The sequence below is a fragment of the Clupea harengus genome, chromosome 13 (assembly GCF_900700415.2).
Source record: "Clupea harengus chromosome 13, Ch_v2.0.2, whole genome shotgun sequence".
NCBI lineage: Eukaryota > Metazoa > Chordata > Actinopteri > Clupeiformes > Clupeidae > Clupea > Clupea harengus.
In genome coordinates, this window is record NC_045164.1 from 10,285,996 (window position 1) to 10,309,049 (window position 23,054).

Genomic DNA, 23,054 nt, shown 5'->3' on the forward strand with positions numbered 1-23,054 from the left:
GGAGGATCTAGTTTAAATCCACCTCCGCACGGGGGCAAAACCGGGCAATGTGCCCGCTCAGATGGCAATGCATGCAAATGGGTCGCCCCTGCTCATCCACTGAAACCTAGGACGTCCACGCCTGTCCCCCAGCCTGTTCTTCTGGTTGTGTCCTACTGTGGGTTACCTGGGGATCCCTGGTCCGACCAGAGGTGGTTTGGGGATAACGTCGTGTTTGCAAAGCAGGGTCTCGGGAATGGCTGCTGGACGATTGAAGTTCTTCCCGCAGGGCTCTCTGCATCTCCTTCATCTGCACGCGCATTTCCGATAGGAGTTCGGTCTTCAGTTCTATTTTCCAATCACTCTGAGGATCAGCTGTACGAGGTGGTTCCCCTCCACGTACTGCTGCACATGTTGGGGGATGCCATATGTTGCTCTGTCGATCACCTTCTACGTGAAGAGCTTCCTGACGAGCCTGTTCGAATGTGTTTACCTCATTCCTACGAATCATGCGGTTCAATTCTCTACGAAGTTCGGTATCCTGTAGGCCCATGGTAAATTGATCTCTTAGCACCTGCCCGGCCTCAAAGACATCAGGGTCTCGGTCTTTCAGCCGCTGGAAGAGCTCTCGACACCGGAGGGAGAAGGCCCGCACTGATTCCCCTGGACGCTGTCTGCAATCAAAAAACATACCACGCAAGTGCGCTATGGGTGTATTATCACCATAAAGTCCATCGAGATATTTAAAAATAAGTGCTGGTGTAGACCTCTGTTCAGCTGCCAGTATAACTACTTCCCTTCTAGCCTCCCCATCCAAGGCTCCAATAATAAAGTCACTCTTTTGAACATTTGACCGGGATGGCATAGAGGACAACATAAACTTAACTTGAGCCTTCCATTCCCCATAGGATAACCCAGAATCTGCGCCTTTAAATCTCGGCACCCATGGGGAGCCTATGAAATAGGGGGACATACCAATCATATTGCCTTGCTGAGCTTGCTCTACTGGTGGCTCATGGCCCCCTTCTGCATCTTCCCCGTTCTGCATGGCTGACAAAGGGTGCTTCAAAACAGATCAAAAGATCCTGCCGACTACGCCAAATGTCACAGGTTCAGTTTTAGTTCTTATCTTTATGCGGTAAACTGTATTATTCAGTTAGTTTATCAATATCCTTTGGCTGTGAAGCACCCCTTCCCAAGATACAGACACGGATGCAGAAGTAGAAAAACAATAATCTTTATTTAATACATTAGCTAATAAATATGTAGAAAAGGTGAAACGAGTAAAAGAGTCCAATTCATTGGCTTAAGCAGTCCACTCTCCTCCTACGTATGGCTGGCAGGCGTGCCGGTCCCTCACTGTCGCAGCTGGGCTTCACTAGGAAGTACACACACACACGCACGCACGCACGCACACACACACACACACACACACACACACACACCGTCAGGTAGGCAGCCACTTGTAGATTGTCTATAGGCCTACCGTGAATATGGAGGCTCAATAACCAAGACAACCAACATACAGTCATTAGCAGGCTACTGCCCTTCTACGCTAGCGGCGCTATACACTGCTCACCACTTGTAGAATATGCACAGTCTTGCTTAATCTAAACTAACAGGGCAAGGAAGGGCCACTTAGCTCGTTGAGGGAGGAAAGCTCCACACTTCTCTCCTCCCTGGCAGCTGCGCAGAAGGAGGTGTATGTCCACACTGGTTACTGCTCCACTGTAGTCGCGGCTGGTTTATGTTGTCCTGAGTCAGCCTTCCGTCAGCTGATTAACGAGGGATCCCCACGAGACGTCACGTCTCCACTCTCGCTTTCCCCAAAGACGGTGTTCCTCGGCCCTCTGCTTCCAAACTCTCCTCTGCAACTCGCGGCACTCCGCCGAAATCCTGTAACAAATAACAGCAAAGCCAGGGCGGGGGAACTTCCCACACTCTCTCCTCTCTCCCCATTTTTGAGGCTCCTACTCGCTATCGCTAAATAAACCAGCTGCCTTGAATTGACTGATTACAGGATAATTAATGCAGGATTGGTAGACAAATTGCTGGTGTAGTGCAGCACCCCATTGCTTCCCTCACCTATGCTTCCCTCACATACAGTTCCTACCGCAACCTGCTCTTTACACCCACGTACCCCCGTGACACCTGCGTGGCAGGCTGAAATGGCAGCCATCTACACTTTGAGAGTAGAAGCCGCCTTCCCCTCATCAAACAACTGCTGTAGGAATTCTAGAATAACGCCCAGCGCGCAGTTAACGGGGTCATGCTGACGCGCAGCACACCACCGCTCAAAACTGCGCCACTTCAGCGTATACAGAGCCCGTGTTGATACAGCTCGGGCACTCTGTATTGTAGCCACCACCGCGTCCGACAAGCCTGACGCTATGAGCCTGCACCTTTCAGGTACCAGGCTCTGAGACGCCACCACTCCGGATGGGGGTGCCACACTGTCCTGTGCGCCTGCGTTAGGAGGTCTCTCCGTAGAGGCAGCTCCCAAGGCTGCTGCACTGACATATTGACCAGATCTGCCGCCCACGGCTGATTGGGCCAGTGGGGGGCTATCAATATCAATTCCCTGCCCTCGTCCGCAATCCTGCACAGCACCTGCTGGAGGAGCGGGATCGGGGGGAAAGCATATAGGGGTAGAGCTGGCCACTGGTGGCCCAGCGCGTCTATGCCTAGTGGGGGATCGTTGCCCCCTAGCGAGAACCAGAGCGGGCAGCAGGTGTTCTGCCTGTTCGCGAACAGGTCCACCTGCGCCTTGAAAAAACGCACCCAGATCTGACCTATCACTTTTGGGTGAAGGCACCAGTCTGCTGCTCGAGGATCGCCCCTCGATAACAGGTCCGCACCATAGTTGAGGTGACCTGGTATATGAACTGCCCTGAGGGACAGGACGTGCCTCGCTGCCCACAGGAGCAGGCGAGTCGCCCAATGGTGTAATGACGGGGAGCGCACTCCACCCTGGCGATTTATATACGCCAAGGTCGCAGTGTTGTCCGTCCTCACCAGTACATGCTGACCACTCAGCCTGGGCAGAAAGTGTTGTAGGGCTAGGACTACTGTTCGCAGTTCTAACACATTTATGTGAGACGCGGCCTCTGTCACAGACCAGAAACCGTTCACGCCTCTCCCTTCGCAGACAGCTCCCCAGCCTTTGGTGGAAGCGTCTGTGGTCACCACCACGCGACGCGACACTATGCCCATAGTGCCCGACGCGGCGAGAAACCAGGGGGTTCTCCAGATCGCCAGGGCTTTCCTGCATCTGGAGGACACCACTACTCTGCGGTGTCTGTCTGTGACTGCGTTGAGCTTCATAGACAGGTACCATATTTGGAACGGCCGCATACGCAACATCCCCAACGGGAGCGCTATAGCGGCCGACGCCATCATCCCTAACAGGCGTTGGCAGCGCAGCGACGAGACTGACTGTCCCCGTCGGAACTGGCGCACGCATGCTCTGATGGCATTTATCCGTTCTTGAGACAGCCTGACCTCCATGGAGGTGGAGTCTAAGATCATACCCAGAAAATGCGTAACTTGCCTGGGGCCGAGAACGCTTTTTTCTCTGTTTACAACAAAACCCAGTCGATACAGGTGTGCCACCACTAGATGGCCATCCTGCACTGCTGCAGCTTTTGAATGAGAAGCAATTAACCAGTCGTCCAAATAATTGTAAACGCGCAAGCCGCGTAGATGTAATGGGGCGATAGCTGCCTCTACGCACTTTGTAAATACCCTCGGCGCTAGGGACAGGCCGAATGGGAGTGCGTTGAATTGGTACGCTATTCCTCCGAACGCAAACCTCAGATATTTCCGATGTCTGTGGTGGATCGGAATGTGGAAATACGCGTCTTTTAAATCTATCGTGATAAACCAATCGTTTGGCCTTATAAACTGCACAAGCCTGCGTGGGGTCAACATTCTGAACCGTAGCGGCATGAGTGCTTAGATCTAATATTGGCCGATAATTCCCGTCTCTTTTGGGTACGAGGAAGTAACGGCTGTAGAAGCCTGCATTCCTCTCCTTGAGAGGGACTCTGCTTATGGCCTTCTTTCTGAGCAGGGAGATAATTTCTTCCCGTAGGAAGTGAGACTGATCTCGCTGCATCACAGACTGTATTACTCTGCTGAATGGCGGAGGGGAACGGGCGAATTGCAGCACGTAACCCTTTGTAATCGTTTTTAGCACCCATGGTAACACTGCGCATGCGCGCCAACTCACCGCACAACCAGGGAGGTTGTGCTCTGAGTTGAATTTGTCGGGGACTAACCCGCTCATGGTCAATGAGTCTAAGCCTAGATCTACACCAACTCCGCCTAGGGAGGGAGACGAGATCTGGGGCTGCCCCCTCATGTTTTTGAAAAAAATGTGGGGGTCCGATTGCACTGTGTGCATCGCGGGGGGAGTTACACAAGCATGTCTGGGCACTGCGCCATCTGGGACAGGAGTTAGGACATATGATTGTGGTGCTTGTGAAAACCTGCTTACCGTGCTGGACATGATTTCCACATGTGAGCGACGGGCTGATTTCTGTGGAGGCGGTGTGGGCTCCACCGCTCCCCCCTGTGTGACGAGTGGCTGACTGTCACGGTCAGGAAGCCTGAGGTCTCCCTCTGCCTCGCTCGCGGCGAGCGGAATGCTGCCGCGGAGCCTGGGCTGCGCCCTGGGCAGAAAAAAAAAAATGGTGCCACTAGAGCGAGGCATCCAAGCCTGGAATACCTCTCTGCTCTTCTGCTGTTCTTTGAACTTGGCAGCCATTGTGACCACTGCCTCCCCGAAGGCGCCCTGGACAGAGACCGGGGCGTCGAGGAGTGGTGCTTTTTCTCCGTCTGACAGCTTAGCCAGTGATAGCCACAGAGACCTCTGGGTAGCCACCGCGGCACCCATCACCCTCCCCAGTGCCTGTGCCGTGCACCGAGTTAGTCTGAGTGACAGATCCGTCGCGCGACGGAGTTCTGCCACAGACGGGTGATCTTCCCCCAGCGACAAGGCAAGCTCAGTCAGGAGCTTTGCCTGGTAGCGCTGTAGCAATGCAGCCGTATTGGTCGTGCAGGCAGCCTGCCCTGCAGCCAAATAGGACTTCTCTGCCAGCTGAGCCTGGTGTCTGCCCACCCGCGTGGGCAGGAGAGGCTTCTGGCCGAGACGCATCGTGGGGGATGCGGACGAGAGGTAGCCCGCTACTGCATCCTCCACTTGAGGAAAGGAGAGGTAGCCCCTCTCCTTAGCCATGTGGAGCTGCATGTAGGGCGCGAACCCCGGCACCGGGGCTCGGCCCGAGTAGGGTATCGCCCATGTCGCCTGCAGTTCCTCGTGCACCTCTTCGAAAAAGGGAATGCAACTGGGAACTGACGCGGCGGAGCCAGCATAGAACTCCCCGTCCAGCAGCGAGGACCGCACACTGGGAGGGGGAGGGAGAGGGAGCCCGAGGCAGCTGGCTGCTCTCAGCGCAACCTCGTGGAGCTGCTGGCCCAGGAGCCGAGACGAGGTAGGAGGTGTCTCCACCCGCAACCTGACGTCATGGCTCGTCTGCATTGCTTCCGCGATTGAGCTGTGCTCATCGGAGAAGTCTAGCAGACTATCATCATCCAGGCTGATGTCCAGCTCGAGCGCATCGTGGGGGATGTGCTGGACACCGCTTGGTTGAAGCTCCTCAGCCTCGCTGCCCGCAGCCCCAGGGCTGACAGGCGGCGGAGACGGGGAGAAACCCGGGAGCGGAGCTGCCGCCGCAGGGCGACTGCTCACGCTCACCAAGTCCAAGGCTGAAGACGCACTCATTCCTACGGGGGCGTCAGCCCCGGATGGAACTAGTGCCGCCTCCTCGGCGTCTTTGCGCTTCCAGAACGCAAGGCGCCTGGTAGCCTTAGCTAGCGGGAGGCTAGCACAGATGGGACAGACAGGGGCTTCGCCCGAGAAGGCGCCCTCCGCGTGGTCCCTGCCTAGGCAGGTCACGCACCGACGGTGGCGGTCGCCCTTGGGACGGACGTGACCGCAGTCGGGGTAGTGTCTGGCCATCTTTTATCAATCTGAAAGTAGAGAAGAATGTTAAAACACAAGCACACTATCTGCAACGAACACGTTGTTAGCAAGCTAGCAGAGCGTTTGAGATATACTCAGAGATGTTCACTCCGTCTTGCGAAGTTTCAAAAGAGGAAGATCTGAGGGCGCGTAATGATATTATAGAGCTCCTGGAAGGCGGGGCCAGGAGCGCGCGCTGACAGATCTCGCGGCCTTTCAGGCGTGAATAGATAAATGCTTCGATTTGTAGCCATGACTTGATGTCATGTACCATTGTGTTATAGCGCAGTGAACTGCGATAAGGAACCCATACCAATAAACACCGAAATAAGATTGCGACTTTTAAGGGTCAAGGTCACGTAAAACTAAATGCCATAACATTTGCTTTTGGCTTAATGTCTTATTTTTAATGTACTGTTCTTTTACCTGATTTTGAGTGGTCCTGTAATGTCCTATTAACTTTGTTGTTTACTTTTTGGTATGGGTTGTAAAGCATTTTCTATGCTGAATAAATGCTATACAATAATAATAATAGTAGTAGTAGTAATAATAATAATAATAATAGCTGAGGGAACTCTATTGCTTCTGTTCCCATTATTCTCATCATTATATTTTTTTTCTCCACTAAAAGTGCTTGTGCAGCTAAACATGAAACTTTGGACATCAAATGACACACATTGACGACAAGGGGGAGCTTCACGTTTTCGCAATTAGCTCGAAAACATCTTCGCTCAGAGTTAAAATTATTTCGTCATTCTAATATCTCAACTCATCTGTATCTTTGCTTCACTGCTCACAGCTCTGTGACTTTCTCTTAATTTTCTCAAAAACTGCCCATCATCCCAAAACCTATTAATCTTCATATTAATCTTCAGAATTGTTTTCTTATTTCCACTGTCAACATTCAATCCATATGGAAATTTATGTCAGCGGTTTATGTCATCATGAAAAAGGACTGTACAAAACCTTGGTGGCCCTCCAAACTGGCCTTGAACGCTTTCATTTTTGTTCACTGCAAACATTCAAGTGAGACATGTCTTTCCTGGTGGCTCAGTGGCAAGGTGTCTCCATCGAAATCCAAATGTTCCCGAGTCCTGGTTCTTCCTTGGTCATCCTCTCTCAATCCCGAATCCAAAAATTAGCCTGGGACCTACTGTTGCCATTGTGGGTCACAGGTTCTTAATAAGCTTCGACAATCCTTGAGGTCTTCCCCCCCTGCTTTTTATTTGCATTATTCTTGAACCCCTAAAAGCCTCCCAATGACCCATAACCGACACAGAATACAATTTCTTCACCTTACATGCGCATCTGCCATACCATAACATGATCTACTTGTAGGGTTAACAGCCTACCCACTGGAGGAAACTGTCTATATCTCTACAGTGCTGTAATACTGCAACAGCTGTAATATATTTACCTCTCACATGATTTGTAATGGATTAAAGGGATTTGTAATGGAGGAAATTGGAGGAGTGTGGAGGAATTGTTTTAACTTTTTGCACAGAAAGGAATCTGTTTTGTGTGTTTTTCTTTCTTTTGACCTAGCCTTATGGAAATCTGTAGGGCTGTGGTGATGTTTATGTATGTGGGGCTCCAGCATCAGGTTGGCCCTGGTAAGAACAGTAGATGCCTACAGAGAGTAGTGTGACGGGGGAGAGGTGTCATGAGACACCTGAGGACACCTGATGTCACTGCAGCTCTGCAGGAAAGAAAAAAACTATCATATAATCTGTTGCTAGCTGGTGAAACTGCTTCAAAAGCTCAGAACAACCTCTGTTGTATTCGCATTGATTTTCATTACATATGTTCCAACAGACTACACTGGCCTTACAGTAACTACATTTCAACAATCTTCAGCTTCTCCCTCACATCACGACCTTAAAAAAAACAAATAATAAAAAAAAAGTGTTTCCAGCACTCATCCCAAACAACCAACCCATTTAGACAAAAACAACCTTTGATCTAAGTGGCTTTTCTGAATGGCCTTGTAGTCATCAAGCCAAGGGCCATCACACTGTTGCTGCACTTTGTCTTAGTTGTGACTACATAATGGTAGGTGAGACATCCAACTACTTTATCGCTAAATATAGGTGTGAAGTGGAGGAAAAGTGGTGTCTGAGATCAGGAATGTCTGGTCTGTGTGACAAGCCAGGGGGAAGGTCAGAACAATGTCCAGTACTGGCATAGCATAGCACAACACATAGAGGCCAGACTAGAGTTTGCCTTGCGGAGCCTACTTTACCAAATGTTGTTTTATAAAGCAAATCTGTGCCTGCCTTTATAGGCATGAACATTTGCCTCCTGTGGTAGGAAGGAAGTCATCAGCTTTCGCAAAGCATTAAGCATCCCATACACAATCAAATCAACTCTATGATATTCAAAATTCCTACGGGTTAAATATCCTAAATTATAAACATTTTATATTTTATTTTTATTTTGTTACCATAACATTAATTCCAGCAAAAGTGGTTACATTTTACAAAACTTTATCATTCCCACTATGAGATGTCCTTATTCCTTACAATTCACACTATAGAACCATTTGCTGAGTTAAAAGATCTAACCACAAAATATCAGGAAGTCAATTAAATTAATGGGTGGAACACTGGAAATTCAATCTGTATTCCTTAGGAGAGATTTGAGTGAAAATACATCAAGACATGCTTCGTTAGATACTTAGGGGCAGATGTGTCGCACGTTGGAGAGCACGACACAAAAAGTGACTTGGCCAGTCCACAGAAAGAGCACGCTGCGTCTTTTCATTTGACATAGAATGGACTGTACCTGCAGCTCAAATGTCACTGTCCTCTATCTGTAAGTTGTGGCATTCACAACTGAAAGGAATCACCAATGCAGGTGCAATTGACTGGAATCATGGAACCACCCGACTCTCCAATGAATGCATACGAGTAGGAAAAACGCAACTTGTTATTGTGCACTCCTGCAGCACAAAGAATGCGCTTTTAGGGATGTGCAGACGGTTAGTACATACCACAGCACATTTTTGGGTGCAGGTTGTGGTGAAACAACACCTAAAACAAGCACTGACTACAGATCACTACAGTGAGCGTGGACATGGATTGAGCATGGAAAAATACCTTCAGGACATTCAGACAATTGTACACTACTATGAATAAAAGCATCTTCTTAAAATAACAGAAATATAACTCAATGTCAGTTATTGAATAGGAGTGATGGCACCCATGAAGAAGATAACTGTCATTGTAACGTTCTAACTTGTGAGTGAGTGTTTGGCATAACTGAAATCATGGACAAGCTTTGACGACACTCCCCTAACATAACGTCTGCATTTACCGCCCACTGTTGCAGGAGTGGAGAACGCGACACACAAATATGAAGTGACAGGTTAAGCCACTGATTTTCAGAGCATCACGTCATCCTGAACTCAGCTTGCTTTGATGGGCCAAATACTGGGTTCCTCAACTGACCCCAAAACAACAGGGTTAGTCAAATTACAAACATAAGGAACAGCTTGATGGCTGTTTCTGTCAGGAAAAATGCATCCCTCCACCGCTCAGACATATCACATGCAAACAGAAACACTGGTACCCTCCATTCAACCCCCTCTTCACTAACCGTGCCAACTTTGCATGTAAACACTCCCTGTTCTCTGTTCCTCACAGGCGCCCTGTCATATTTTGCATACGCTATGGTACATCTCCCTTGTAGCCCTCACATCTAATAAACATCTCAGTAACATGATTTTGTTAAATAGCTGCATTACAGTATTCTTCAGCATGCAGCAAGGGCCTTATGTATTTATTTATGTACTTATTTATTTATTTATGTAGTTTAGATGTCAGCAAGGGGACAACACAGTGTGGATATTGTGTTTGTTTGTCAAAACCTTCCATGCAACGATGCTGCCTGATGATAACCTGTTTTGCTCTGATTTTAAATGGCACAGATAAAACAGAATAAGGCGTCACAGGGACATGAAACTTTAAGAGATGCCCATGTGTAGTATGCTTAATGTCAGCGACTGAGACGACTACAGTTGTTTATAGCCTCAGGGATACAAATGTTGATGTCCCTTATGCACATTGCAGTCCAAACCTATGTTGACACAGAAAGGGCATTGCAACTGGGAAAAAAAATCTGACAAACTATTCCAGTAGTGAACTAGTGAATACATTTGCTTGTACCTTAAGATTGCTCAAGATTTTTTTTTACCAGATAGAACAAAGGGATGATCGAAGGAGGGCTACCTTTAGTGAATCAGCCATGCACTGAAAACAACAGCCGTAGAATGCATTGTCAGAGTGCAGCTTTTTCTTTGTTAAAATGATCTCTTGCTCCATGAGTGACTGACATATTCTCTGCTTTATTAATGTCCATGGCATTGTGGCAGGTTCAGTAGACCTGCTATTAGGCATTGCTTCAGCTGCTGCTGTGATGATTGCCATGCTAGCGCAGACAAGAGTATAGATACAGTCCCTCCAAGCCATTATTGTGTGAAATATAGGGGTTTGTGAATTGACTGCTTCTCCACGCTACAGTGCGTGTGTGTAGTGCATGAGATGACCACTGCAGGGTGAACAATGTAGCATGTGCTATGTATTTTCCTTACTGAATCTAAATGGTAAATATTGGTTAACTACTCTTCTTGATCATATAGTAAAATGACAGATTTATTTTAATAAACTACATTTACCACATTACATGAGTGATAATATTATGTTAATGGTGTTTACATTTATGTTGTTTGCATTTGTAATGAAACCAAAAACAACATTCAACAGTCACTGACTAAGCAGCTGTGGCTTTGACGTGTCAAGCTTGATGAGCTCAGCAGCTGTCGCAAATCTATTCCAATCCCTCAAAAATTAAAGTTAAAAAGGGGATTATCTTGGCAGTTTGTGTTGGCTTCACTTCTAATGCATTAAAAAGTTAAAACAAACAAGCTTTAGGCCTTTGTGAGATGAGATAACTCAAGTACAAGAGCTGTCAGTGAGAGTGGTATGTGTGTGTGTGTGTGTGTGTGTGTGTGTGTGTGTGTGTGTGTGTGTGGGGGGGGGGGTAATCTCTCAGCTCTTTGTATATGCATTCAAAGACATGCTTGATGATACCCAAAAGTCAATGCAGGGGGGAATGATGTATCCAACAACAATGCGTATCTAAGACTTCAGCCTGCCTTTGCCAACTCATTTGTGTTTCTCAAAACTTCAGCCTGTGTACAAGCACATATGGTCTCATGTGGTGAGGCCTCTCTACCGTCGTCTTTTCTAAAAAAAAAAAAAAAAAAGTATGGAGAGAATTAAATTAAGGCAGTTCTTTTATTTTATTTATTTATTACATTTTCTAAAAGTGAGTGTCAGAATAGTGATTGTTGATGAAAGGCGAGTATGGGTGCTTGAGTAGGTACTGCAAGTTTGAATCATTACGCCACGCTTGAAGTCTGGTCATACACAGATGTCAACGGATTCTGGAACTTCGCTGACGGCAGGCAGCTACATCCTGCCGAACACTACTCAGGACACTGACAAGTTCATCTGGTCTCCAAAGCCTCGTTTATAATTAAACAGAACAACTCTTGAAAACCCTGCGGTTTCCACCACTGCAGAAAGCTTGCAGTGCTTGCTGGGTGTGAAGAACACTCAAGCTCTGGAACAGATCTCAGGCCTCAAGCAGGGCCAGGCAAGGGGCTACAGCCTGACAGTAGCTGACCGTGGATCAGTCCTCAGGCCTCCAGCAGGGGCCCCAGATCCGGGCTGAATCAGTAGCTCTCGGGGACGGTGGTGGTGTGAGTAGGATGAGCAGTGGACGTTAAGAGACTGGGCTTGCCAGAATGAATGAGCCCCATACCTGACTGGTTCATCTGTACGTGTTTAAAAGTTATCTCAACAAGCCATTTCAACTCAATTTAAGTTTATTATCATGTACTCATAAGTAAGGGCATTTATCAGTAATGAAATTGCTTTTGCTCAAGTGTCTGCTCAACTTAAAACTAAACTAACTTTACTAAACTAACTTTCCATCAGGTACTTTCAAACAGAACCATAGTCTAGAACACATGATATTAACAGATATATAAATAACTGTGATAAAGGGTAATGCATACTTTATACTGTATATCATATGAACTTCTTTGCCTTTTCATTAACTTGGTTTTAAACGCGTTTAGTAGTAGTTTATGTCACTTTCTTTGAGGTCCAATCTAATGAGGAATGATCAAGGGCAGTTCTCCTCCAGAGCTGGCTTTCATCTGGGTAGTTTTGTTGCCCCATCACATGTCTACATCCTATTTCTCTCATGACCTTGTGCATCTGAAACAGGGGCCTCCATCATTCACTCGCTGCACTCATTTCAGCAGCTTCAGAGCTGAGTGTAGAGTGTTATTGTGCATTTAATATGAAGCATGAAATTCCAGCGCATGCGGTACCACTGCAAGGCAACTGAAGCATTTACAAATATTTGAAAATGTTGTGAGAATGCAAATAGTTGAGCTCTCTTTTTTGAGAGAGGGAAAGAAAGAGAGAAAGATAGAGAGAGAGAGAGAGAGAGAGAGAGAGAGGGTCTGGGATTGGAATTCCCTGACTTCATCTCTTTTCATCGACTCCTAATCAAGCGGACAAGTCATGTGGAAATGCGACTGCACTGATTGTTGGGCTGGAGCAGGGTTGAAATTCACGGGAGTATGCAGTTGCACTTAATTGCATATTTGCCTGCTCTTAGCAGGCCATGTGGAAGACAATAACAGGCAGGCGGGACATCGTGTTAGAGAGATGTGATGGAAGACTGCCATTTCTTAACAGCAGAGCGAGTAAGGGACCCCTGGAAAACTTTAGCAAAAAAATCATCACGTCTTCTGTGACAGTGTGCTGAAGTACACATTGTTTTTCAGTGTATCTATCTGCAAACTGCATAGTGGTTTCTCTATTGCCTATACAGTTGCCTCAAATATGCTAGACTACTGTACAATGGGGATCTGCAGGAGAGTTTTTCAGATTTTTTGGAAGAACATGGAAAAAACAAATGCTTTGTTTTCCTTGAACAGCCACTCATTGACATTGAGCTCATAGTGAACCATCAAACTGAGCAGAATTCACATCACTGTCGATGTGTGTTAGAGAAACATATAATTATGATTTATGAAGTGATCTGTGTAGAGTTAGCCTGCTGAGGCAGCTGTGCTGGAAAACAATGGGACCTTCATCTTGAAGTTTCTGCTTTGACTGTCAGTTTCATCTTCACCAAATTCAGTCAAATTACTGAATGCTTTCACAAGTGAATCCAGTAAGTCTATCTAAGTCAGCATGTGGAAACGATAGGTAGTTACAATTGAGCAAATAAAACAAACTGCTAAAATCCAACTGACTGATTCAGGTCCAACACATTACCAACTTAACATTTCCATGCATTGTTAATCTGATGAATGCCAAATGACAGTATAATTGTAAATATGCATTATGAACATGATATTACAATATATTTCCCTAAAGTTCACCCTCCTCATAGCCATTAGTTGACTAGGAATATCTAGACATAATACAGAGTATGACTTCAGCTCTTTAAGGCTATGCTGTCAGTAAGACTGTGTAAAATCTCCCAGTATCTTGAAGGATCATTTAGAGCTATTTTTCTTTGATGGCAAGACCAGGCTTCCCTGAATAGACATGCCAGTGTAGGCTTTTGAACATTGAAACCCTCCTCTCTTAAACACGTATCCCCGTATTGACACATACCCTTACATGTTCCATGCTTTGCAAATCAGCCTCAACTTTACATTACTTGAGTGTGAGTAATGGTTCACTAAACTCCTCACTCCTATTACTTTGGTTTTTGTGTTCCTCAGTTTCTCTTCTTATCTCTTCCTGAAATAAATCACTAAATTATCATTCTCAGCCATCTACCACAATCACAGAAGATTTTAATATTTCTTGACAGGTTAATCAGCTATGGTATAATCTGCTAAACTTTGGCATCAGATATTAAAAGGAATATCTAAAATCTGCACACAGTCACCGTACAGTGTCCCACACTCATTAAGCCTCCCGAATGCATTATTGCCTGCATCTTAGAAATTGTTAGAGCATACTTGACATCTTGTGAGTGCAACCTTCGCATAACGACACTTCAGACATACTTACCTCTACATTTCAAGACCAGTTTTTGACAGCTAACAGCTCTAAATAATTTGTGATTTTTGGACACACAGCTACTCATTTTGTTTCAAAGAGACACCCAGAAGAAAGTGGCACTGAATGTGAAATATGGAAACTGAAGCCTTACTTGAGCCACTGTGGCTGATACCCAGCGGCTTATCTTTTCAAAGTAACTCATTCTTCAACCAGCTGAGTTAACAAATCACAAGTTTATTGTGCATACAAGACACTGTGAAATACCTAAAATTCTTAAAATGCCTATCTCGGATTCTGATATAAACACCAGACCCCGACACTGGACACAAATTCACAAATTGGGGGGTATATCGATGAGAAGCTGTGATGTCTTTGATAGGACAGACGCAGGGAGCGATTGTGAAAATAGGTATAGGCATTGGTATTGTCTTCACTTTGAAAATGGTTTGACTTAGCAACCAGGCCCGGAAAGTCTGTCACTGGTGTACCCTTATATGATCACATCATTTCAAAATATTTATAGCTAGTGGTGTTACAAGGATGTTATCTCGGTGTTGGCATTTGGTTATTTAACTAAAAGTTTTCATTAACAGATAAAATCATAAGTGTGGGCTATAAATCCAACTTTGCAACACACTCGCACTTAAAACAAAAATATTCTAATTTGAAAACAGTTTGGGGGTTCTGGGGGTATCAGAATTATTACCAACATTATGAGATGAAAAGGACTGCAGAAATGCGTGGTTTGACCTACTGCTGCCAGATTGGTCATTTTTAATCCATATTTCTTGCATAACCAAGAGGCTACTGCTATCTTTACTCAAGTATCATTCTACCACTTAAGATTATTATCAAAGCAATAGCACTACGTGATAAATCCTGTATTTGTCAACATCAGCAAACCGTGGTTAGGGCAAACCGAAGTGAAGTGGAGCAAATTAGGCTACTTAGCCTGTGTAATGTTGCTAGCATTTATTGATATCAAACCAACTCAGAGAAGGCTTTGGTTGCTGATTTCCGTTAATAGACTGGAATTTGATTGGATGGTCACCATGATGTGGCTGTCAATCAAAAGTAGATTTTCCATTCACTAACACTACTGAGGACGTGGTGAAGGCTTTGCAGGGTGAAGCTCAGACAACCGATGGAACCACTGACATAAGAAAACCAGTCATAGCTCAGCACAGGCATTCGCTAGCCTACTGTACAACTTGGCACACAACCAGATAATTTCCGCCGTCAGAAAACCATTCAAATCTGTTTAAAATGATTGTTGAAGGTGCAATCCACGATTTTTATCACCTTTTGTCAAATTCAGTGAATAGCTCCTCATAGTCCTCTAGCTGTCCGCTAAGTGTTTGCTGTCAAAAGCCTCCGGTGTTCATACACAGTCCTGACTGCGAAATGGGTAAATGGGAAACAAGCATAGTGGCTTGGACCGAGCCACAAACAATTCCAGCCAATCAACACACGTACTTGAGGAGGGGTGGAAAGGAGGGGTGTAATTTAATTGGCTGTTGAGCTGAAATAATGGTTTTCAGTTTCGCAAAAGGTTGTTACATGTACAGAACTATAATGGTGGTTGATGGGAAGTAGGGTTGGTGACACAAACAGGGTCGTCCAGAGGGGCCACTAGTGATTCCCAGGCCAGGCCAGACCCCGTGATGCCCCGTAATGCCAGCCCATGGCCCCAGGACTGATTCACACAATGAAGCATATCCACAAAATACAATGAAAAGAAATCAAGACAGTATTGCACTGTATTTCAGTCAAATTGAAGTTCAGCATTTGAATCCCACAGGCACTGTGTTCTAAAAGAGTACAGTGGCAGATTTTTGTGGACACACTTCAGTGGGTGTTCAAAACAATGGACCGATGGCGAGATTTTGTTGATCAAAAGTAACAACTTTTTTTCTAAAAATGCCGATTTTCTTCTGCAGTCAAACTGATATCCCAATTATTGCAGCTCATCATAGCTAACAAGGTAGTGCTGGCTCTCTCTCAGATAATTAAACTAGTATGCACAGACATTCCTCAGGAAGCGCTGCTTTCATCTGCACTACTTGAAGAGACAGAAAAAAAACAATGGTATTTATTCAAGTCTGTATGCGGAGGCACAGAACTGTAAAATGAAGTGTGACGTTCATTGAAAAAAGAAAAAAAAATTCCCATGATCAGCACACTGATGAAGCTGAAGAATGTGAAAACATGGTGAACCATCGACAAAAATGCTTCATGAATGCTTAAACCGTTGACAATGTTGGCATAGGAAGGTACCATGAAAGTCTGTCATGTATGTCATTGTCATTCAGACACTGTTGGAGTAATATGACAGTATGTTTATATTCTCACCAAAAGGACACTTATTTAAAAATTGTATTGGGAAAATGATTGCTTTCAGGGTAAACTGTTGGTGCCGACTGAAGAAGCGAGTTTAATAATGGTTCGTCGTCTCTACTCTGATATATTTGCTGAATGGTATCATTGATTTTCATTAGATGTGTTCCAACAGACTACACAGGCTTTAACTAAAATTAATGATGCCAAATTTGTGGTGGTGTTTGTTATTCAAGAATTCACAGAGTTCCCCCTTTATCGGGAGCAACAAATCAAACTGCTTTTTAATTTATAGGTTTATTTCTGCACTGTAGTTTTTTGACAATTACTCACCCCAAACAACCAGTAGAACAAGTCAAACAAGCTCTGATCTGAATGTCCTCAGTGAAGAAACCAGCTATCTCAGACTAAAGGCATAGTGACAAGATAGTCATAAAGACAGAAAGGCAAACTGAGTGATTGAAATATCTGAAAGAAGGCCTGTATTGTGTCGTGCATCAGACATAAAATGAAGTGGACTAATTCAAGAAGAGATGAGAATGTGGTGGTGGAATTATCATTTCAATGACGTAAATTAGTCTGAGACAGAGGAGTTACTAAATGGTCCTTTCAAAAACTCAGGACTCTGAAGGCGACCTGCAATTTTCCTATTGTGCCCTAACAAAGGCAAACATCCATCTGGCTGACATTACATCATTGCTTTAAAAAAATCTTGCTACCATTCTTCCAGAAGGTATAAAAAGTGAAGAATGAAGAGTTCAAACGTCTGTTTTGCCATTTGTTTTTCATGGGTACATTCGGTTTTCATCTTGATGCCTTTACATGGAGAAGGCTGAAGCCTAGGGCAGAATATCACGTCACGTCATGGCAGAGAAACAGGCAAATATATAAAATAGAGGGTATCTGAAAACCTTGGAAAGAAAAAATGAATATGAACTTGCAGATGTCGTTACTATGGTAAATAACATCCTACCAGTGCAAACAGACATCATCGTTAACCAAATCAGAGAGAGTCTGAGTGATGTGGGAGCCAGGTGTGAAAGCGCAATTGAAAACAAATGCAGTATGCATTGGACCACACACATGAATAAATATTTCCCTCGTCCCATCTACTAGTCAGAATTTGTTTTCATCCAGCAAATCCACGGAGATGAACTCATTCCTTCTACTAAATTCCAGCACAATGGGAGAATTTGATTTGGCAGAGTGGTGCTACAGACAAGACCAACCCAGTGGGAAAGCTGTCTCTAGGATGTTAATAGGGTAGAATGAATGTCTGCGTGATTCACTTGGTTTACTGGTGGCCATATTGGAAATTATGTTCTTAACATACCTGTGAGGATGAAAACATTATATTATATTATGTTATATTGATTCATGCTGTGTAGACATTAACTATATTTGATTAAATAATATTTTAAATGTGAGACATGGATGCATTCCTGAAAACCACTAATAGTGTCACAGGGATTCTATCATACAGACCTATATATATACCTTAATGTGTCCAAAAATGGAAAGACACGAGTGTTATGCTCAGAAATTTCAGCATTTATGTGCATTCATTAGTGTTGCGCTCAAATTGCTTTGATTGTTTTCCTGTCTGCACGCCAAACATAGTCTGCGTATCTTATCAAGGAAGCTTAGTGAGACATTGCCTCAGAAAATCTGCCGTCTTGGTGATTTACTCAAGCAAACATCCCTGGCGATCAGAGCAGAAGTTTGTGAATCTACATGCAAAGAGAAAACCTGCTGCCACTGATTAGTTTTTCAGCTGTTGCCCGGAAAGACAATTTTTCCTTTTTATTCCTGAGATTAGCTGTGATCACTTCATAGCACACGCTGCTATCAGAGTGTCATCTAACTAATACCTGTATTTATCAGGCTCTTGGCAGTTTCAAATGCTCTGTGCCTTACATATAAACCCACACAAATTCATTCAGTCTAAATGGGCAGGACATCTCCATCCCGCCTCCCCCAACCTCCACACACAATGTGAAAGTCCACACTTCTACATCAACCATTCTGTTCATGATAGGTCGGTAGCTGTGAAAGTATTGCCTCATGCCCCATGAATGTGTGGGCATGACCCGCTTATCTCTCTTCCCACCAGTAGGCTACAGAAAAACACACAAAATGCGCATACATGAGAATGACGACTGTACACACTTTGACGTATCACTCTGACAGCACAGAGTTATCCGCTAGCACTTTTGTTTGCCAGTTAGCTCATGCTATGGGTCATAAAGCCCAAAGAGGAAATTAAAGAGACAGTTAGGCTGTCACAGAAAAGTGTCCCATAATGGAAAAAAGACGAAGAATTAAATTGCTGTACATACATTTTGCCTGGGCTTCCAAGAGCAAGGTGTAACGAGAATAAAAAAATGTGTCAGTGAAGCAAATTACTTGTATGGTGATCCACATATGGCAAAGTTAGCACTGTCTTCTAAGAGACGGAGGCAACATATGAGTAGAGACAAAATCAGTGGAATTTGGTTTCCTGCTACCTAAATCTGAACTAAACTTAGCACAGAGAGCTGCCATGACAGGGCTGAGAATTGATGTAACAGGATTATGCAGCTGTGACTCCATTATCCTCCAATCACTGGTGATAAATGTCACTGTACTTTTGCATAAAGGTCATACCTTTTGAAACAATTATTCGTCGTAAAACCCAATAGTATTTTTCTTGCATTTCCCTAAAATCTTTATGATTCCTGTCAACTTGTGTCAGACATGTTGTTACACCTGTATGTCCCACAGAAAATGTTCAATCCAATCATACTTTTATTTGTTTACTGAGGTGTTCTGGGGTCCACTCATTACCTTGTTATTTCCAATAGGCCTTTAGTGTGCAACCCCTGTATTTGTCGAGGACTGCCACAGGAAGCTACTAGACTTATTTCCAATAGGCCTTCCGTTTATTCAGGAGAAATAAGCACTTAACACGCTTCCAGTATATTACAGTGCAACAGGCCAACACACATACATGTGAGAGACAACAATCATGCTCTCAAAACATTCTTTTGTTACAAGGCTCTTTGTTGCAGGAAAAAACATTCACCGTGCAATTTATTTTCACTGAAGTGAAAACAAAATTCAGATGAGGAAAGAAAATTAGACAGGCCCCTCGACAGGGGCAAGTAAGGCTTAACCAGGTTTTTCACAACTAGACCTGACAGGTCAAATTCTCAAGCTTTGCATATAGCAAAATATAATATCACAAAATTATGTTTCCTCCAGTTTTTTTAATTTATGAAGACTCGAATGTGCAATTAATTACGCATTGGAGGGTGGTTGAAGCTCATCAGTAAATACCAGCCAGCCATGTATTGTACATTTTTCCCATTGAACACAGTAACATTAAAGTGCCCTATAAACACCCTGCTTATTGGACTGTTGTGCAACCCCTGTATTAGCCAAGGACTGCCACAGGAAGCTACTAGACTGCTTATTTCCAATAGGCCTTTAGTTTGTTTAGGAGAAATAACCACTTAACACGCTTTTAGTATATTACAGTGCAACAGGCCAACACACATACATGTGAGAGACAGCAATCATGCTGTCAAAACAGTATTTTGTTGCAAGGCTTTTTGTTGCAGGGAAAAAGATTCACTGAAGTGAAAACAAAATTCAGATGATGAAAGAAAATTAGACAGGCCCCTCGACAGGGGCAAGTAAGGCTTAACCAGGCTTTCAACAACTAGGTCTTACAGGTCAAATTCTCGAGCTTTGCATATAGCAGATAAATACAAAATGATGTTTCCTCCAGTGTTTTAATTTATGAAGACTTGAATGTGCTATTTATTTACTTATTTATGGGTGGTTGAAGCTCATCAGTAAATACCAGCCAACCATTTGTTGTAGATTTTGCCCATTGCACACAGCCACAATAAAGTGCCCTATAGAGCACCATGGGGACAATCATTCAAACTTTTGTTTACAATTGTCTCGACCCGATGGCCTCACAGCTCATTTGGGGATAAGAATGGATGTCTTTAGAGCTTGTCAAGCATTCCCTTGAAACACCCTCTGAAATTACACTGGCCCTTTTATATAGAGAGAGGTTTTACACGAATAAATGGCTTAAATGGAACAACAGTCAATCTCTCCTTGGCCCAATAAGCAATGTCTTAAGGACAAGGAATCTCAATAAAAAAGGATGAGCAAAGAAGGCCATCATTGTCGTTTTTATTGTCCCTGAAACACTGGGTCTGTCGTGAGAGTAATGCCACATATCTTCTTTGATAAGCCGTACAGGTCCAGATGACAGAGGGATCTGAAATTGATTTTGTACAGATACTAAAATAAACAAGGTCATATTTCGGCAGAGCTAATAATGCCCCCTGTATGGGCTGTGAAATCTGCTGCCTCTCTTTGCCGTGAGAACAAGACGGGCATAAATAAAGATGATGGCTCTTGTTATGGTCAAAATGGAAAATGTGAATTGTCCTAACATGGACTAAAAGAGCCTGAAAGGTTGCAATCCATTTGCCATGCCATGGCTGAAGAGTAATTTATGGTGTTGATTGTTGATGTGGGACCTATGTTGCCGCATCAGAAGTTGAATAAGTGTACGGATTTCAAAGGCCCTCGTTGACTTGGAACTATTCGGTTTGAAGCATAGCAAATTCAGCAATTGTGCTGTGTGAGACAGCCAGTAGGCCAGACGCAGCTCTGTGGAAATTGGTGAGTGCTGAGCTTGTGCTGCACATTGCACTTGACATGCATTCGGACGTGCTCAGTGGAAACCGTTCTAGAGCTCTCTCTCTCTCTCTCTCTCTCTTTGCAATGCAAATACTTTTTTGCTGACAATTTATTAAATATATAGTGATTGTGTATTAAATATCAAATTCTTCTGGATTTTCATCAGATTTAGACACTACCCCCCAGCCCTACCCCACCCCCCCCCCCCAACACAAAAGCTCTGTCATTTTGAATGCCTCTTAAAGGAACACTGTGTCATTTCAGCATCCTCGCAGGCAGTAACACACTCGAGCTAAAAGCGCGCTTAAAGCAAGTAACACTGGCATCACACCATGAGAGGGTGTGCTCAAGTCAAATGTTTCACTTGTCTGTGTGCCTGACCTTAATTGCAGATGGGGTTCCATCAAACGTACTGGAGTGCCGGTGTAGAGGAAGCTGTTGGATGGCGCCAAGCTGGGTTTCCTGGGTAGATGATCAGAAAGGGCACCTCTAAATAAGCACAGCTTCTAAGAACTGTGGCTCATTTCCAAACAGGTCCATATTCACAACCAATTCATCACACAGTGTCACCTCACAGGAAGTCAGACTCTGCCGCTGTAGAGGGCACCCGGATTGCAGAAGGGAGTATAATTGCCTGGTAAAGTGTTGGATACTGAGCTTCCAATAGGCACATAATGGAGCCTGCCAGCAAGGCTACTGCTGAATGCTTATATTAACCTTTATATCGGTGCCTTTCTCCACTAGGAGTGTATAAGACCTGTGACCATGGATACTGATGAATGTTTATATTAATGCTGGTATTATATTATCAAGCATTGTTGGATAGGTAAAGGTAGGGACATCCCAGATGCTCACTTATCTAAGAAAAAATTCACCTATGAATGAAATAGCATATTTTATTTTTGACTTTTGTAGTATAGATTGACAAAATAGTCAAGGGCTACATTTTTATTTGTGTTGATAAGCTGTATACATTTGCTATATGCACAGTTGTCAGAGTTGTTGCAACCCTTTTTCACTGCTGTTGTACGTGTACAATTATGCATGTGACAAATACATCTCTTGAATCTTGAATTGGTGCACTGTACTGTATCCAATATAGTGGTGCTGTGGTGTTATTGAATTGAATCCACATCATTTATTTTCACTCTGTCAACTGTTAAAATAATTCTGATTTACTGTTTGCTATTTTCTATGCTGTGTGTGTGTGAAGTTACCAGTGATGGGGTAGGATATACTCCAGAAGTCTGACTACCTGACTCGCTATGTATGGGAAGACTTCAATTCACCTTATTATCGAGAGTACAAGTAACCAAGTGGATACTGTGTCTGTTCAGTGGCATGTGCAGAAAGTGTAAGCTGACCAATGCTCTTCTTGATGAAGACAAAAAACAAACATAGCAACACATCTGGAAATTTGCCATGACAAAATGTATACCTCTGGACTTCATGTAGGCTGGTTCTCACAAACATGAGTTATGACAATTAACAAATGCACTGTTATTCAATGGGTATGTGTTCCTCTGATTTACTGGTTAATGAATGACTTGTCTCCTTTGAATCATGTCTGTTCTGTAAAATAGCACATCTCCTGCTCGCTTGCACTCGAACCTTTAGCTACAGACAATTTATAAGAACAGAACTACACAGTGCAGCTTTGACAGATCTGTCAGACAAAGAAAGGACGAGAGAGAGAGAGAGAGAGAGAGAGCGAGAGACAGAGACCCAAGCTATGTTTGCAGGCGATGAGAAAGCTCTGGGCACTGCCACATGGAGGAACCTGTCCATCAGGCATGTTAGAGCTCATTTGTCCCTCTTATAGTCTTCAGAAAATGGCCAGCAGTCAAAGCAAGAGAGGGGCAAAATGTCGGAAGACCACATTCTTTCGAGGGAAGAGACATTCA

General features: G+C 44.2%; 1 protein-coding gene across 1 annotated transcript; it reads right to left on the minus strand.

Moving 5' to 3' along the window:
* Positions 1-106: 106 nt before the first annotated feature.
* Positions 107-2,120, minus strand: LOC116223199. The gene is made up of 2 exons (XM_042709580.1): positions 1,559-2,120; positions 107-1,357 (listed from the first exon to the last, which is right to left on the minus strand). The coding sequence occupies exon 2, from the start codon at positions 1,025-1,027 to the stop codon at positions 107-109; it is 921 nt and encodes a 306-aa protein (XP_042565514.1). The 5' UTR covers positions 1,028-1,357; positions 1,559-2,120.
* Between the last annotated feature and the right edge of the window lie 20,934 nt (positions 2,121-23,054).